The following is a 17061-nucleotide window of genomic DNA, read 5'->3' as shown; positions in this document are numbered from 1 at the left end:
TTTACTTTCAGCAGCTAGCAGAGAACAACCACATCCATGGCATAGAGGAAACTCTGGACGATCTGCCTCTCCCTTTCGAGATGCCTAGAATTCCGCGACAAGCGTTCAACATCCGCACCGCTTTGTCCGGACCTATTACCAGCCCAGCTCGCGAAAAGGAATTGAGGCTCGTCAAGAAAATCGACATCTCCCCAGAAATTGAATCACTTCTCGAGAAGCCTACGTGGTCTGTGTCTCAGCTATTGCCCACATCGTCGCGGCGACTTAGAAAGACAGACTCTGCTACCACGACAGACGGGACTTCATCGGAAGCACAGACACCGTTGAAAGATGAGTCTCCAGCGGGCTCGAAAGAGATAACGCGTGACAAACTCCACCACCTCCTCCGCCTCTCCGCACTACCTCTTCCCAAGTCCAAGGCCGAAGAAGGTCAAATGCTCCAGGACCTGCGCGATCAAGTCCACTTCGTCAAGGAAATCCAAAAGGTCGACACAACAGGGATCGAACCTCTTGTGGCCATCCGCGACGAAACCTCTGAACACAGGCAAGAACGCACTATTACCCGATCGACCCTAGCTGAGTTTCTCGCGCTCGAGGAGAAGAAGGGCAAGAACGGCACGATCAGGAGAAGGAGAGATACGTATCAGGTCACAAGTTTCACGACGGACAGTCAACCGTGGGAGGAGGACCCGTTGCCGTGGAGTAAGGTTGAGGATCCCTGGGCACTCGGAGAGGGCGCAGAGAGTAGAAAGATGGGGCGGTTCTTTTACGTCAAAAGGCAGGCCCCCGAAAAGTAGCACGACGGGACGAAGAAGGAGAGTGCGAAGAATATCAAGGGTGAATTAACTGGGGAGTAATAGCAGCAATCGCTTCTTGTCCAAAAGTCAGAGCATCTTTCCTTGGCCACGCCATATATCCGAGGAACGGCAATGCTGCAATACTAGGCGGGAGCAGACACCCAAGGCAAACACTCAGCTTGTGGACTTAGCTTTGGCTCAAACCGCAAGCCGGCGTCGTGGTGCCTTGGATTCCAGAGGCTGTGTGTTTCCTGCAGGCAGTCGAGCAAGGGTTGAAGCAAAGTCCCATTGGACCTAGGCCGGCCTTTGTATGTCATGACCGGGTACCGTTGCTGAGCTACAGAACGAGAGACGAGCAGGCAGAAGATTCGTCGCCACGGACGAAACTCTCTCGACCTTCGCAGTCGCCGTCTCCGCCTGCAAAATGCACAATGCTCCGAGGGCCATCACCAGACTCAATCACTTGATTCAGGGGCACCGCCAGCGAATTCTTACATGTTCGAAGACGGAAGTGCCACAAGAGGTTCATCCAAGATTCCCAAACTGAGCGATCTGCACTGTTAGTCAGGCGCTTGGACGAGAAGTATAGCAAATATTACAGGGCCGCGACTCAGGACGATGATATGCTGAGGTGGGCGATTGACAACTCCTTGCGAGACAAAACAGACTGGAGGCGGAATCGCTACAACGGTCTGGATTGGACAGTCTGTCGGCAAATCAATCCCAGGCATATGGATCCCACTCTCCTAGATTCGCCTTCTGTCCCTCATCGAGCCCGTCAATTACTTCGACATCCTCTTTGGAAATCTCCCAGCCGAAAATCCCTTTGTTCTCGATGATTCGATGTTCCCGATCGCTCTTGGGGATGACGACCAAGCCTTTCTGCAGTCCCCACCGCAGGACGATCTGCGCAGGGGACCTGCCGTACTTCTCGGCGAGTGAGACGATGGTCGCGTCGTTCAGCCGGCGTCCCCGTGTGAGAGGCGAATACGCCACCACCACGATGCCCTTGGCCTTGCAGTACGACACAAGCTGCCGCTGTTGGTTCCAGGGGTGCAGTTCGATCTGATTGCAGACCGGTTCGATATAGACGCCTTGCTCGGTCATGAGCTGTTCGATGTGCTTCGGCGCCCAGTTGGAGACACCGATGCTCTTGACTAGGCCTTTCTCTACCGCGTCCTGGAGCCCCAGCCATGCTTCCTTCCTCGCCAGGGGTCCTGGTCGAGGGGTATGCAGCAGATACAGGTCGATGGACTTGAGGCCGAGTTTCTTCAGCGAGGCCTCGACGCCCGCGAGTGCGCCTTCACGGGAGTACATGTCCTCCCAGAGCTTGGAGCACACGAACAGCTCGGAAGGATCGATCTGGCTCTGTGCGATGGCGGCGCCCGTCTCGGCCTCGTTCTTGTAGATCTGGGCCGTGTCGAGGTGCCGGTACGAGTTGTTGAGGGCCACCAGGGCAGACTGGGTACAGGTTGCGCTGGCGCAGGTGCCGAATCCCAGGATCGGGATGTTATGGCCCGATTTGAGCGGGAGGGTAGACGAGATGTGTAATTCAGCCATGTTTGGGAGACTTTGAAGTGCACTTTTGTTTTACCTTATACGCAGAGAATCGAAAGAAGACTCGAGGAGAAGGTTTATAAGGTATTGGATGAATCATATCTTGTACTCGCTGAAACTTTTTCCTTTTTTTTCCCCGGATGCAACGTTCTTTCGTGTTTCGTGTTTTTTTGAGTGCGGGGGGCAGGGATGAGGGAGCGATCGTAATTTGGAGCCGCTTACTGCAGCACTGCGATGCGAGGGCGCCAGGCATTCTTCCAGGCACCCAGGCACTCTGGCACTCCAGGATACAAAGTACCATTCCGCGAGTACCAGTATGTATATACATACGAATAGTCCATCACGTGGTATCTCGCCGTGGACTGTTATTGTATCACGTGGCCAATCTCAGACTTTTACGTTGTACAGTACTTGGCCAATTTCGGAACAAGTACCTACCCACGTCTTTGAAGTATCCGACGACATCGTCCTGAAATGCGCGATAGACAAGGACAATCCGCGTTTTGAGCATGAGAACCGTATCTTCGATGAGTTTGAACGCCATGCTCCCTGTCCTCATATCGTCTACAGCTTTCTGCGCATGAGGGACTTGAATTTCATGCAACGCCTGCGCCGCTCACGCCGCCATCGCACAATTCGGTATCTATCCACGACGAAGAATCCTGCCTTGCTTGACTTGAGACAGGTTCCCGGTGACAGTGCCTTCAGAAAGGAAAGACGAACGGTCCTCACCACAAATCTATACTCCTAGCTACCCACGCCGTCTCGGGCGTCTCGGAATCGCTATACCTGCTACAAAGCCCACAAACATCAAAAATGCATCGAACGTCAAACTGTTCGGGCCATTTTGACTAGGAACTCGGGGCCCCGATCCCAACGGACGTCGAGGCCCGTCGGTATCGTCATCGATCAGCGGGCCTTTCGGGCGAGGGAACCAGATCGGCATCGGCCCCATGACCAAGCTCTCCCACCGCGGGATGTGCTTGTCAACTTTATGCAGCACGTCCCATTCGGCGGCGAAACTGATCTGCTCGACTGGCGGGTGTCCGTCGATCAAGGTAATGAAGAAGTCGACGCGGAACGTCTCGACGGCGTCGATGGATCCGAGCTCGCTGTATTCTCCCTCGACCACCACGTGGCGGGCCCTCAGGAGCATGACGAGGGTGTGCATCACGTCGAATTCGTCGGGTGCTTGGACCTGCATTCTCGAGCCCCCTTCGTAGACGATGCCCCAGCCCTGGTCTGAGAGTGACTGCGTTTTGCCGTTGATGATAAAGGTGAAGTGGTCGCGTTGGGTTTGCGGTTGGGGTTGGAGTGAGAAGATCTGTGGTTGTCGTCAGTCGCCAGTCTGTTGCCCTGAGATTCTGGAGGAACATGCAGAGGCGGCCAGGCTATACTTGACCTCCAACTGGGACATTCAATCAGTCAGGGATGAGATGGCAACATACGAGTGAATTAGGAGTGTTGACAGTGAACGGGAAGCAGCCTTCACAGGTCACTGCGAAGTTGACATGCTGGGTCTTTTGGTCTGTTGCCGCAAGATTAGCCCTGTGGTTCCCCTTTTGAATATCCGGACGGACATACCTTGCCCAATCAGCTTTACAGCCCTCACCGGCTCGCAAGTCCCGTTCGGCATGAGCGGCGGCACTCGCGGATCACCTGGAAACTCGTCATGCTCGGCAAACTCGATGACCTGCCGGGCTGGCTTGTACACCAGTCCCCCAAGTCTCTGCGACGGTTTATCGAGGTTCCAGATCACCGAGAATACAAGAGGCGTGTCCACGGGCCGGGAGTCCACAGACGTGATGGAAAAGTGGAGATTCCCTGTATTAGGGGGCTCAGTCCTCGTGGTGTCATCGTCTTCGGGGAATTCGCCGCTGATGGTGATCTCGGCCACGTGGATGGCGCCCGAAGAGTCCTGTGTATAGGGGTGGTACCAGTGTTTGGGACGAGGCTCTGGGTTTTGTCCTGGGCCTTCAAAGACGACGTCGAAGCAGGTTTCGCATGTCCCGACTCCGAGCTCGAGTTGCTAGACAGAGATAGAGAGGAGTGTTAGTGTCAATGTCCCGCACCACCATCTACTCTTGTCGGGTCTCGTGTCTTGTCCCATGTACAGATGGATGGATATATGGACATCAATCAACAGGACCACTGTGCGATCGCTTACGTACCAAGTACTCCGAGCTGTTCGCGCCCCACGGACTATCCGGAAAGGGAATACTGAATCTCATGGTCTGGGAATAAACCGCTAGGATGCGTCAGGCTCTTATCCGATGCAGTCATCGTCTAGACATACAGTATCCGGACAAGAACATCTTGATGGCCGGGAGGTTGTCGACGGGGAGGATATAGTGGCCTGCAACTACCAGCGCCAGCCTGGTTGGGAATGTGACTGCGATGGCCGCCGCGAGGATCAGCGGGTTCAACATACTGCGCCGCGCAGTTCGTTCCCCCTGGTTTCATAGACCTGATGAATGATTCTTGGTGTCAATATACACATATACATATGAAGCATAGTTCAGGCTGGCAGCAATATCAATATAACTTAACTACGGAATACACGAGTAGGATGTCAATCGACAAGCGAGGTTTGTAGGCGTGTAGCTTGAATCCATGCCAAGTGTAGCCAATTCATCGCCCTGGTTCATACACGTGGAATTTCTTGCACGACTATCCCAGTTCCGGGTTGGTCTGGTTCCGTCAGTCTGATCAGTCGCAGTATATAAACGAAGCTGCTTCAACAATCTACAGTACCTTTATATCATGCAAGTACTTGTACGAGGTATACGTGAATATGTCGTGGACCGAATACCGAATCTGTCTGTGGATCCGCCAAAAGTCCCCATCCCCCCCCATCCACCGATCCATCCATCCATTTATTTCCTGTTGGTTCCGAATCCACACATCCTCGTCCTTTCACATGATCGCTTTGTACTTGGACTTGGACTTGTTCTTGTACTATGAAACTCAAAGTCCGCATCAGGACAAGATTCCGATTTTTGACTTTTTGGGCGATCGCTGGTCTTCCGATTCGCAAAGCCACCCCCTCATATGAGAACGAAACGACCATGGCCAAGTCAAAGTGGTGTGATTCGCGCATGCTATTCCATGCATGCCATTACGCACTGGCGCAGGCTTGACAGGGCCACAAGAGCGCAAAGGCAAAGTATAAACAGGGATCTCGCGCGAATTACCCGTTCAAGTAAAGCTCCGCGATTCCTCGATGGATACTTTCGCAAAGGAAGGTATAACTATAGTATATAGTATATACTTGTACGTTGACAAGGCCACAGCCTCACCCTCACCCTCAACCTCGGCCTTTTCGAGAAATATCCTCTTCGGCGTCTTTGTTGGAAGTGTCGAGAGGTAGGGGTCTTCTGGCAAGCCGCTGCTACAGACTCGATATATTTACTGTACAGTCAGTCCTTGCAAGGCATGATGGTCCAACTCAGCGCCGATCCCACGTTCCAGTACCAAATCCTCCGCGCCCTCGGCCTGGCCAGCTATGGCGCCGCCGACGTGGGCGAAGTGCTCGCCACGGCCGACCAGATCGCCCCGGGGGATTTCGAGTCGTTCTACACGGCCTTCCACAAACGCGCCGAACGCATCGCCGCGCAGGCTACCAGGATGACCAACCCGGTCTCGCTGCGTGACGCCCTGTTCCGCGCGGCGACATACTTCCGCATGGCGGACCTGTACATCCACGGGGACTGGGACGACCCGCGCATCCTGGCCGTGTGGGACAGGCAGACGGAGTGTTTCGACCGGGCCATGTCCCTGCTCCCGATCCCGGGGGTGCGGAAGACGATTTCTTCGCCGGCCGGGGGGTTCCAGATCCCGACGATCTTTTTCCGCGCCGATGCTGATCCCGCCGAAAAACGGCCCACGGTCATCATGTGCAGCGGCCTCGACGGGTCCATGGAGGAAATGTACCACGTCCACGGCATCGCCGCGCTGCAGAGGGGGTACAACGTCGTCTGCTTCGAAGGGCCCGGCCAGGTCTTCACGCGGCGGTCCCAGGGCCTGGGCTTCATCCTCGAGTGGGAGCGGGTCGTCAGCCCGGTCCTCGACCACCTCGAAACCCTCCCGGGAGTTGACACCGCCAAGGTCGCCCTCCTGGGATACTCTCTGTGTGGACTCCTGTGCGCCCGCGCCGCGGCCTTCGAACCCCGCCTCGCGGCCCTCTTCTGCGTCGACGGCATGTTCGACATGGCGCGGACGCCCATCTTCCCGATCGCCAGCGCGATGGCGCACCAGAAACTCGCTCCAGCCGCCGACGCCAACGCGGATCCCGCAGCAGCGGCCGCGGCAGCGATGCAAGCCATCCAGGCCACGGTGCGCGACCCCAACGTACCCACGACGCTACGCTGGGCCCTCTCCCACTGCCGCTGGGCCTTCAACGTCCGCTCGCCGCTGCAACTCCTCGAGATCCTCAAACGCTTCACCATCGCCGACGTGGTCGACCAGATCCGGTGTCCCGTGCTCGTGTGCGACGCCGTCGAGGACCACTTCGCCAAGGGCCAGGCGAAGATGGTGGCCGACGCGCTGGGCGACCGGGCCACGCACGTCGAGTTCACAAGGGAGGACGCCGCGGAGCAGCATTGTCATCTCGGCGCGGCGAGGTTTGCTAATCACGTCATTTATGATTGGTTCGAGGGGGTGGTGGTGAAGAAGTGAAGAGATCGTTACTTACCGCCAGACGTAGAGGGAGAGGGAGGGCTGGAGGTAGCGGTGGGAGGGGTAGAAGAGCATGTCCTGTCCTCTCAAGGACTATATCCAAGACTAGATAAAGTGAGATTCGATGATAGATTGAAAGTAGTAGTACTACTCGTTACTCGTAAATAGAAAAGGCTGACTGCCTTGCTGAAGATGCTTGTAGGATATAAGAGTACTTCTACCATTCAGCATTGCTACATCAATCACTTCGTAGACACTGGCACGTTATCACCCTTGCTTGCGGAGACCATGTAACTGTAGATGCGCGCGCCATGGACGTACAACTGGATATTTGCTGTGGTAGAATTGTTTACACTGCTAAATAGTTCAATTCAACACATCGTGCCTCTCCCCTCTCGTTTGCCCTTGGCAAGAGTTCCGTTAGTGAAATCCTTCCCGTCTTGTGTGTTGTATCATGAATGCCAAAGCCGACACGTCTCCTTCCACATGTACCAATGTTTCGTGACTTTCGGCCGTGGTTGCCCATCAAACAGCATCGCTTCCATGTCGCGGCACCGGGACATTTCCACGACAGCCCATTGGGAGCCTGAGGCGTCCTCGACGATATCAAACAGAGAGTGTCCGGCTATTCGTGCCTGCTCGGGAATGTCTTCAGGAAGGAACGCGGGTTTCGCCAAAGCTGCTGATCCCTTGTCACACGAGGCTGTGGGTGTGAGGCTTGTTGCGTGGCATGCTGCTGCGGCTGCGGCTGCCACCGCCGTCTCTTCCGCACGCACCACGCATTCGGCGGCGGTCGCTTCGACATATCCGCACCATCTATGCGACAACGGTTAGCGTCTATCCAACAACCAAAGCACTAGGTGAACCCCAGCTGCGATGGCGTCTTCTGTAAAACAAGGCAAAGGAAAACTTACGGCCCTTCTCTCCCGCATCTCCGCAGTAACGATATGGCTCTCGCCCGCCACCCGGAATCTCGATACTTGATGGCCGTCAAGAAAAGAGGCTCGATCAACCCCATCTCCGCGTTATATGTAGGCATCTCGGCTTCGGTCGATCTCGCACCCATGGCTTCTTCAACACACTCGATGATTTGCTGGAATTGTGGCGCGTACTTGTCGTATGCCATTTCCAACGGGTCGAGGATATTCGCGACGTAGACAAGTGCGCTGAGGCAGTGCGCCTGAAGTACCAGTCCATGCTGATAGTTGAGTGGCGAGATGTCCGGATCTGTCTGTAAGTACTGTCGATAACACGAAAGCCATCTTTTCAGTCTGGCTATGTGGCGGCTCTGCTCCGGCACCAGCGTCTCCCGAACATCGGCGCGAGGGAGATATTTGTATTCAGATGCCACTGTAGCAAAAGCGTAACAAGAGTGCAACGTCCGGAAGAGCTCACGGTCTGCCTTTTGTGGAGTCAACGCCGCCAGGTCTGCGTCGTCCAACCCAGCCGCCGCCACAGGGTATTGAAGCTCTGGAGAGTTCCCCCGCGCATACGTGATGACTTGCAGGTCCAGCTTTCCAAACAGATACGAGAGGTCGTCCTCTGCCAGAGCTTTGCCGTTGGAGGATCTCGTAGCAAGCCATTCACGGGAGTTCAGGACGGAGTAGGCGCCACGCAGATGAAGCAAGGCATCAGTATGTCGGTACTGGATTGTTTCAGCCGAGGCGAGCAGGATGCACGCAACAAGGATGGGCAAAGGGCCATGGGGGAGCTCGAGGACGTCTTGTCGAATTTTCGCCATCGCCGCCGTGATTTGTTTCAACGCCTTGAATTTGGCGGCGTCGCAGGTTCTTTTCAGCATCTGTTGCTCGTAGGATGCTCCAAACGCGGCGGCCGCCTCTCTGACGCTCGGAATGGACAGTGCGAGCTGGGGCACCAGGTGACCCCAGAATGCAGTCTCTGCCTCTGTCCTCGCGCCAGGCTGTCCCTGCGAGAGCACGGTGCAGGCCAAAAGACGCAGACGGTCAAGTTCCGGGTTTGACCCCAGCTGTTTGGGTTTACTGATATGGATGCCTTCGACCTTTCCCGGTTTGGCAGAGAGCAACACGGCGCTCGTTTGGCTGCTCGGAGGAGCGCCGTCGGGATATCCTCCGCAAGTGCGTTTGCCTCGCTGACAGCGCAGGCAGTGTGGCTTGGCCTCGTCGCATTTTATTCGTCGGGCTCTGCAAGAAGTGGTTAGACGATATCCAAGCTCGATCGACACACTGGGAATTTTCACCGGCACGTAAAGCAGCCATACTTTGACTGTCGAACGTTGGTACGAGTCCTCTGCTTCTGGGCTGCCGGGGTTGGAGCAGCGGGCGACATGGGTAGAAGTCAAAGACCGAGGAGGAATAATGCAGGAGAAGAGAATCCATGCTATGTATTTTTCTAGCAGTGTACACGGATGCGGTTACATTAAGAATCAGACGCTGGTGACGGTTCAAGTCCAGAGCAGGGGAGAGTGGATCCCACATAGTGGCCAAAAAGGGAATGGTTGAAACTCAAAGACCGAGCCTTGCCAGGCACCACCATTTTTTTGCAGCAGCCACAATTTCTCCCTCCAACCATCTTTGGTCTAAGCCCTGCGAACAAGAGAAAGACCTTCGACCAAACCGCGCGCAGTACCCGGTGGAGCACTCATCACAGCGAATTCGTTGAGCATGGGCCAGACCTGTACCAACGAGGACCAGGAGACTATAATCTCCTTTACAGAGGAAACTCCCTGCTGGAAAATAGATATAAAATGCTGTCGGCAAAGGTAATGCACATCAATGGGTTTGAGTCGTTGTCTGTTCTTTCCTCTCTTGTGTCCACGTCTTTCTCTTCTCTGAAGTGCTATTGTCTTGTATTAACACCCTCGTGAACGACCATGAACTCGACCTTCGATCCCGCCACCTGCACATACGCCACCTGCTCAGTCGACGACTACGGCCAGCTGAGGTACATCCCGTCGCTGGCCGGGAATGCATTCTACCTCGGGGTCTTTAGCCTCGCGTGCCTGGCACAGGTTTTTCTGGGCGTGTGGCACCGCACATGGGGCTTCATGTTCGGCATGCTGGGCGGGATCGGCCTGGAGATCCTGGGCTACGCGTACCGCGTGCGACTGCACTACGACGACTTCAACAACAACTACTTCATAATCTACCTCGTGGGCCTCACCATCGGGCCGGCCCTCTTCTCCGGCGCCATCTACATCTGCCTCGCGCGGATCATCGCCGTCTACGGGCCCCGACTCAGCGTGCTCAGCCCGCGCGCCATCACGGTGATTTTCGTCGGGTGCGACTTCTTCTCCCTCGTGCTTCAGGCTGCCGGAGGCGCCTTGACCGCGCTGGACATATCGCTTAGCCTGGACCAGATCGGGGTCGACCTGTTGATTGCGGGGCTTGCCAGCCAGGTCGCGTCGACAACTGCGTTTTGCGGTGTTTGTCTCCAGATCATGTTGTCCGTCCACCGACGCCCGGGCCTGGTCAACCGCAACAGCTCCGCGCTTCGGAGGAGTCTGAAGTTCAAGCTTTTTCTATCTGGTATGTTCCCCTCGTCGTACGACCACTCATCCTGCCTACCCGCCCGACTTCCTGGCTGACCACCTGACCCGCCCACATAGCAATCGCCATCTCCACCCTCGCGATCCTGATCCGCTGCTCCTTCCGCGTCGCCGAACTGAGCAAAGGCTTCAGCAGCGCCCTCGCCAACGACGAGGTCAAATTCATGGTCCTCGACGGCGCCATGATGGCCCTGGCCGTGTCGGTTCTCTGTATCGGCCACCCGGGCCCCGCGCTGGGGATTATGTGGGCGCAGGGTGGTTTCAAGCTCTGTAGAGGCAGAGGCAGGGGTAGGGGCTCCAAGAAGTACAAGACGGTGCAGTTCGCGCATGGCCTCTCGGCTCCGGAGGCGGCGGGGGTCGAGTTCTCGACGACGCGTGTTGTTGTGAAGTAAAGCAGCGCAGAGCAGAGCAAGGCAAAGTTTGTGCTGGTGCTGTGAGTGGTCGAGTGATCGAGTGGCAGAATGGGTGCTCGGACCATGGCATGGAGTACAGGCAGGTGGGACTATCGTGCAACAAACTTGAAAATCAAACGTTAAAGCGGAAAAGAGAATCTGAACTTCAAGATCAAGACCAAGAAAGGAGGATGAAGATGCACAAGGACACACATCATAGAGGCACAGACGCCAGAGGCAGAGGCACTCTTTCACACACACCGACACCCATAATGTAACGTCCTCGTAAGACCGCAGGAAAACACGTACACGTTATTCCGCTACATGTGTCTCACCATGCGAGAAAAGACATCTCCAGAAGACGGCATCTATACCAATTGTGCCCGGAATGACCTATATTCACTAATTCTGCACACGTATCCGTGGTCGGCGAGACCGTTTTCCTTTTCCTCTCCTACCCGGGTACCCCATTTTCCAATGTCCCAATATAGGGTATACCCAACGAACATCTAAAAGGAATGGCACAAAACTCAACGACGTGCTGGCATCCACGCTTCAAGCACCAAATCAAAGGCCGGCGGCAATCATCAAACCATACCCGACAGTAATCACAATAGCAAATGTAATCACAGATGCTGGGACGCCGCGGGTCAAGAAATGTTGCACTCGAAGATACCGCACCCCTGTTTCGGGCACCTCCATCATGATTGCAGCTAGAAATTTCGTTAGCGACAAATCCCAGAGGCAAACCATGGCCCTCGTGCAGAGACACGGGATCATGACCCAAACAAGCAATCACAAGATGAACAGAAGGGAAGAAACTCACTCATATTCGGAAACCCGGACGTAGGCAACCCCATCGCCGCCGAGCACATCAACGCCGCACCCATAACCAACAAATTCGGGTGTGGCTCCTTCATGCTCTCGCCCACCTGTGCTACTAGCGGCAGGATGATCAGTGCCGCCACAGTATGGCTGATGAATGTAGCAACCACAAGCACCAGTGCCGCAAAGACCACGAGGACTCCATAAATGGACAGATTGTCCACCCGTTCTGTGATACCCCTGGCAATTGAATGGAGCAGCCCCGATGAGGAGACTGCGCGGCCCAGAGAAAGACCTCCCGCGGCGAGGATGATGATCGTCCATAAGAAGTTATTGAAGTCTTCTTTGGTCAGAATGCCCGTGCCGAAGAACAAGACAAGAGGAATAATGGCAATAACACCCATATCCCCAAACACGCTTTCTAGTTGATGAGAAGCACACCACAGGACAATGGTGATCAGCGTGACCAGGATGATGAAATACTGCACACCATTAAGCTTGTCCTTCATCGGTCGGATAGGCACGATGGTGGTCCCTTTGCCAGGTTTAAAGCTGACAACCAGCAAAAGCCAGATCAGGATGATGCTGAGAATGCACACGGGCAAAGCAATGAAGAACCAGATCCCCCAGCTCGGCGGAGGCTTCATGTTCTGCAGCGCGATAATGTTCTGCGGTGAGGCAATAGGCGAAGCAGCGCCGCCGATGTTTGACGCCAGGGCGATTCCCAGAATCAATGCTTTGGACATATTGCTATCCGATGGTAGATTCCGCAATATGGGTTGAATGATGCTGAAGCACAGCACAGGCGCAGCGACATTGGAGATCCACATGCTCAAGAACATACCGACAAACATGTTCGTGATGAGCACGTTGCGGGCCTTCGTCCCGGCTTTGCTGAGCACAAACGTTGCCATCATCTTTGCAATGTGGTATTTCGACAATGCCGCCGCAATGGTGAAGCCGCCGAGCAATAACATAATGACCGGTGTCCACATGGCCGCGAAGACGGCCTTGGTCGCATCCTTGGAGTTCAGTCGATGATGGGGTTTGTCATCTGATCGCATGATTCGAAGGACAACCACCAGAAAAGGGATCAGCAGAGAGGTGACAAAGAGGGGAATCACCTCAGTCGCCCACAGCAACGACACAAAAACCAGCATGGCCAAGCAATTTTGCTGTTCTGGACTCTTCATGATCGGGATGTACAGCAGAACCAGGAAAACTGCCAGAATAGCGAGAAGAGTGAACAAGGTGCCACTGAACAACCACTTCGGGCACCTGTATCGACCCACAGGAGTAACGATTTCCTTTGTGTCGATAGCTTCTCGGTCACCCTGCAGTCGTGCCTTTGACGGGTCCTGTACTCCGCCCAGCAAGGTCTGCCTGATACCAAAGTTGGCCGCTTGAGCTTTCCGCTCGATACCAATCATCTCTCGCCAGACCGTGTTTCGCTCCCATACGACATGCTCACGGAGATGGAGTCGAAGCTCTCTTCGGGCCATGCTCTGGTCGCCCTTGGTGACGACCTCGGCGTAGGCCTTTTCCACCCTTGCGATATTCTCATCCAGATGAAACATGGTCTTCTCCTGAAACGGGTAGGACGGGTTGACCGACTTCTCCATGTAGTCCTTTCGAATATCTCGGTTGCACACCTTGTCGTATTTCTTGGCCGCTTTCTTAAAGCCGGTGTGGTTGAGTTGGATGAAGGACTTCAACTCACATAACGACACGTAGGTGCTGATGATGCGCTTTTTCAAATTAATTCCCGAATCGTACAACGACGATAGATGGCCGGGGTCGGAGGCCTCGAGTTCCATGGCCAAGCTCGGTCTCCTCCTAAGAAACACGGGCGAGTCCGGTGCTCGTAGGTCTTCGCGGGACTCAGCCAGGGCAGAGTGGTCCGATCCATCTGTGTTCCAAGTGCTCTTACTCCTTGGCCGGTTCGACGATGTCGGCTTCCTGATCATCGCGGCACTGTCTTCAGCGTCGCTATCGCTGTCATCCACGCCCTCGGGTTCCTCCAAGCTCACACTCATCGTCGAAGCCCTTCTCCGTCGACGGAAAGGGACATTGAATATGCTGTTTGAGCGCACGGTCTTCCGACGATTCTCCGCTTCCACAACTTCGTCCATGTCCACATCGCGCGTGTCGACCTTGTAGGCCTCGACATCTTTCAACAACTGGTCCAGTTCGCCAAAGATCTCCAGCTCTTTCAACCTGTAAAAGGAGCAGACCTTGTCCAACTCCGAGTCCAGCATGCGCTTGAATGTAGTGTCCGGATCGAGCGTGCCGCCCAGCAGAGAGGTGTGTTCTTCATCTTGGGGCTGGGTCTCGCCCACCGGCCGGTTGATCTGTTTCTCGAGGGTGTAGATGAGTTTCTTGAGGTTGCTATAGGATATGTAGTTGCTGCTCCAGTCCGGAACAGCGTTGAACTGAATGCTGTGGGAGAACTTCATCTCGTCGTCTCGTTCGGCGAGTTCTTCGAGTTTGAGGAGCCGTCTCTGCGACTGTCTTGCCTCCCGCTCTCTATCCTTGTATCTTTCTCTGTTCGAGGATTCGGCGCCGGCAAAGGTCGCAAGTTCGATGGCGGGCCCGCCGGCTGCAGTAGGATCGAGTGATTCGGACTGGAAAGGTCGAATGTCAGGATCACGGGACTGGAAATGGCCTGACGAGGAGCGAGGCTGCGACCTGCGCATTCGACATGGATGGGGGAGTAGTAATTTGGTTTTTTGTAGAGGAGCTGGGGTGATGGCGACTTGTAGGGCCCCAGAAATTCAAGGTCGCAAGGCAAAAAGTTGGGCAGCGAATGATGGATCTCTTTGGCACCTCGTTTTCACGGGAAAGGGATGGATCGTGGTGTGGGATCTAAGCAGGGCACGCAGGGCATCGTGAGCCGAGAGAAAGAGTTGGCAGGGAACTTGGTGCCGTCATGCCATTGGAGAGGTGCGGGAAAAGGAAACAATCGAATTGGTGGATCGGGGCGGGCCCAGGTTTTTCTTTTCCCGTTGGCTTTTAGGTGGCACTGATGGCCAAGGTGGTCTGGGACTTCAGGTGGCTGCGCTGCGCCCAACATACACATAAGGCACCCCCCTCCGCGGATTCTTGCCCGCAAGGTCGCCGACAAGTTGCGTGATGCTCCCTCCACGCCTGCTTCCACTCAACTACTTGAGCCTCTACTTCAACCTGCCCAGAACCCACTTGTGGATGAACTGCTCCGATGCCAACTCGTCCTTCAACCCAAATGATCTATCCATTACTATGGAATCATGCGCTTCGCTGGGGCCTTCCAGGTACTCGAGTGTAGGATTATGCACCTAAATCTCAGTGTCAGCCTCGACCCTCGGGCTTTTGGGATCAGTCGCGACGTACCTTCATCTTCTCTACGAGTTCCCGGATGTCGTCGATGAGAACCTCATTCTCCCCTCCCACGATGGCCACATTGTCCACCTTGATGTCTTTCCACCAGTCGGCCGGCGCTTCTGCCGGTTGGTTCCAGTTGTCTACCGGTGATTTGACCATGAAGTTGTCGGACCAGACTTTCACTGTTACGGGGACCAGTGCGTCCTTTTTGAAGTTCTTCTTCCAGGACTCCCGCTCTTGTGTGAACGAGGCCCAAGGAGAGACCAAGAGCGCCCCTCCCAGATTACTGGAGATGGAGATGGGGGATACGCCAGGGTGAGGATGCGAGAGATGACCGATCAGCGCTGCAGCGAGGTTACCTCCAGCTGAATCACCGCCAAACAGAATCTGTGTGCTCCCCGCGGCAGGTCAGTCAGGACTGATCCCAAGGCATCCAAGGTAGAGGGACCATTTCTCGCTCACCTGTGACGGCTTCAGCCCTGAATCCAAAAGATGCTTGATCCCCGCGACGGCCTGCTTGAGTTGCAACGGGTAATAGCCATGGGGAGTGAGTTCATACTCTAGAACCATGACTCGAAGCTGCTCGTCGTTCTTTTTAGCCAGCTCGATGAAATCCCAGAGCATGGCCCAGTGCGGATCGGCCGCTGGGAAGGTGTATCCTCCACCATGGAACCACACGAGCGTCTTCTTCGCCGTCTTGGGCCCCATGAAGCACCCCAAGGCACCGTCGTCCAGCTCTACAATCTCGGGGTCGAACTTCTGCTTCTTCGCAAAAGCCGTGTAACCCGCGCTCGTGGTCGGCTGTAGGGCCTGCATCTGCTTGACCGACAAGTGCGCAAACAACGTCCGACAAGTGCTGTAGATGACATGCCGCTTGTAGTCCCGCGGACAATCCTCGCCTCTCGACCAGCCCGTGAGGGTAGCGAAGGTCAATGTGCCCACTATGTCACCAAGTCCAGCATTAGTCCTCTCGAAACCGTCCCACAAGCCCGGGCGAGAGAGGCAGACAGGCGAAGGACTTACCAGCACGAGTCACGGTGTAGAGCAAGGAGAAGTAGTCTCCCGCCGAGAGCTTGGGCGGTTCTTTCATTTTTGCGGGGGTTGCGCGAATGTCTTTTTGCGATCAACCCAGATAAAGAGACAATAGAGGCGTAACTGTCTCTCGTAGAATATGCTCAGTACTTGCACGCTAAACTTCCAGGATCTTTCTGCGCACCCGAGCAAGTACTTTTCAAGTAAGTAAATGAAATGGCCCTCAATCGATGATGGATAGACGGATGGAGGATCAATAGATGGTGTGAGACAATCAAACACCTGGGATATTTGTCCAAGGCCTCCCTCCCTCCCTCCCTACTTCGTCCCTCCCATTGCCTGGCCTATTGTCGGCTTACATGATAGCACGACTCTCACGCTCCATCAAAGACTTTCTTACCAATCAAGTACAGAACTCGTCCCCTCCCCCCTGCTCCGCCTAGCTCTTGGGTGCCACGGCGACGAATCTACTCGTGCTTTCGACTCGTCTTCGTCCAGGCGTCTTCACATTGGCCAAGGTCGGACCACGGAAACGATCCCAAAGTGAGCGAGGGGGACCAAGCTGATCCAGCATCCCCTGATACCTACCTCGCTACCTATCTCGTACTCGGTACTCCTCCATCGACGATGCAAAGGACAATAACCTAATTAATCGAGTCGAAGTCGCCCAAACAAAAAAGGATTCTACCGCGCAGGGAAATTAGTTACATGCACTCCCCGATCCGAAAGCGGCATGGATTGCTTCTTCCTTCCTTCGCAAAACAATGAATTCAAGAATCCCCAAAGCAACTATTACCCTGTTTAGCGGCCCGGAGAGAAAAAGAGAAAAGGGGGATAAAGGGGGAGATCCGTCCGTCCCAATTTGGGTATTGTATCGTGGTTGCTGACGACTACA

At 54.9% G+C, this 17061-nt stretch overlaps 7 protein-coding genes across 7 annotated transcripts; 3 read left to right on the top strand and 4 right to left on the bottom strand.

Moving 5' to 3' along the window:
* Positions 1–80: 80 nt before the first annotated feature.
* On the top strand, positions 81–797 carry AYO20_06625 (aspartyl/glutamyl-tRNA(Asn/Gln) amidotransferase, C subunit; the record flags this gene model as incomplete). Its single annotated transcript, XM_022644914.1, has 1 exon — positions 81–797. One exon carries the CDS (start codon positions 81–83, stop codon positions 795–797), a length of 717 nt encoding a protein of 238 aa, XP_022499182.1.
* Positions 798–1514: 717 nt separating this feature from the next.
* Positions 1515–2357, bottom strand: AYO20_06624 (hypothetical protein; the record flags this gene model as incomplete). Its single annotated transcript, XM_022644913.1, has 1 exon — positions 1515–2357. The coding sequence occupies one exon, from the start codon at positions 2355–2357 to the stop codon at positions 1515–1517; it is 843 nt and encodes a 280-aa protein (XP_022499181.1).
* A 748-nt stretch (positions 2358–3105) lies between these two features.
* AYO20_06623 (hypothetical protein) lies at positions 3106–4783 on the bottom strand (the record flags this gene model as incomplete). Its single annotated transcript, XM_022644912.1, has 5 exons — positions 3106–3678; positions 3803–3882; positions 3939–4383; positions 4526–4602; positions 4651–4783. 5 exons carry the CDS (start codon positions 4781–4783, stop codon positions 3106–3108), a joined length of 1308 nt encoding a protein of 435 aa, XP_022499180.1.
* Positions 4784–5792: 1009 nt separating this feature from the next.
* On the top strand, positions 5793–7031 carry AYO20_06622 (hypothetical protein; the record flags this gene model as incomplete). Its single annotated transcript, XM_022644911.1, has 1 exon — positions 5793–7031. The coding sequence occupies one exon, from the start codon at positions 5793–5795 to the stop codon at positions 7029–7031; it is 1239 nt and encodes a 412-aa protein (XP_022499179.1).
* Positions 7032–7483: 452 nt separating this feature from the next.
* AYO20_06621 (hypothetical protein) lies at positions 7484–9338 on the bottom strand (the record flags this gene model as incomplete). Its single annotated transcript, XM_022644910.1, has 3 exons — positions 7484–7847; positions 7946–9193; positions 9271–9338. 3 exons carry the CDS (start codon positions 9336–9338, stop codon positions 7484–7486), a joined length of 1680 nt encoding a protein of 559 aa, XP_022499178.1.
* Positions 9339–9882: 544 nt separating this feature from the next.
* On the top strand, positions 9883–10949 carry AYO20_06620 (hypothetical protein; the record flags this gene model as incomplete). The annotated part of the gene is made up of 2 exons (XM_022644909.1): positions 9883–10537; positions 10618–10949. 2 exons carry the CDS (start codon positions 9883–9885, stop codon positions 10947–10949), a joined length of 987 nt encoding a protein of 328 aa, XP_022499177.1.
* A 567-nt stretch (positions 10950–11516) lies between these two features.
* AYO20_06619 (hypothetical protein) lies at positions 11517–16224 on the bottom strand (the record flags this gene model as incomplete). The annotated part of the gene is made up of 6 exons (XM_022644908.1): positions 11517–11662; positions 11776–14398; positions 14969–15088; positions 15144–15521; positions 15597–16075; positions 16158–16224. The coding sequence occupies 6 exons, from the start codon at positions 16222–16224 to the stop codon at positions 11517–11519; spliced, it is 3813 nt and encodes a 1270-aa protein (XP_022499176.1).
* Positions 16225–17061: the final 837 nt, after the last annotated feature.

This window comes from Fonsecaea nubica (assembly GCF_001646965.1).
Source record: "Fonsecaea nubica strain CBS 269.64 chromosome Unknown Scaff42, whole genome shotgun sequence".
Classification (NCBI taxonomy): Eukaryota; Fungi; Ascomycota; class Eurotiomycetes; order Chaetothyriales; family Herpotrichiellaceae; genus Fonsecaea; species Fonsecaea nubica.
This window is presented reverse-complemented; position numbering and strand designations above follow the sequence as displayed.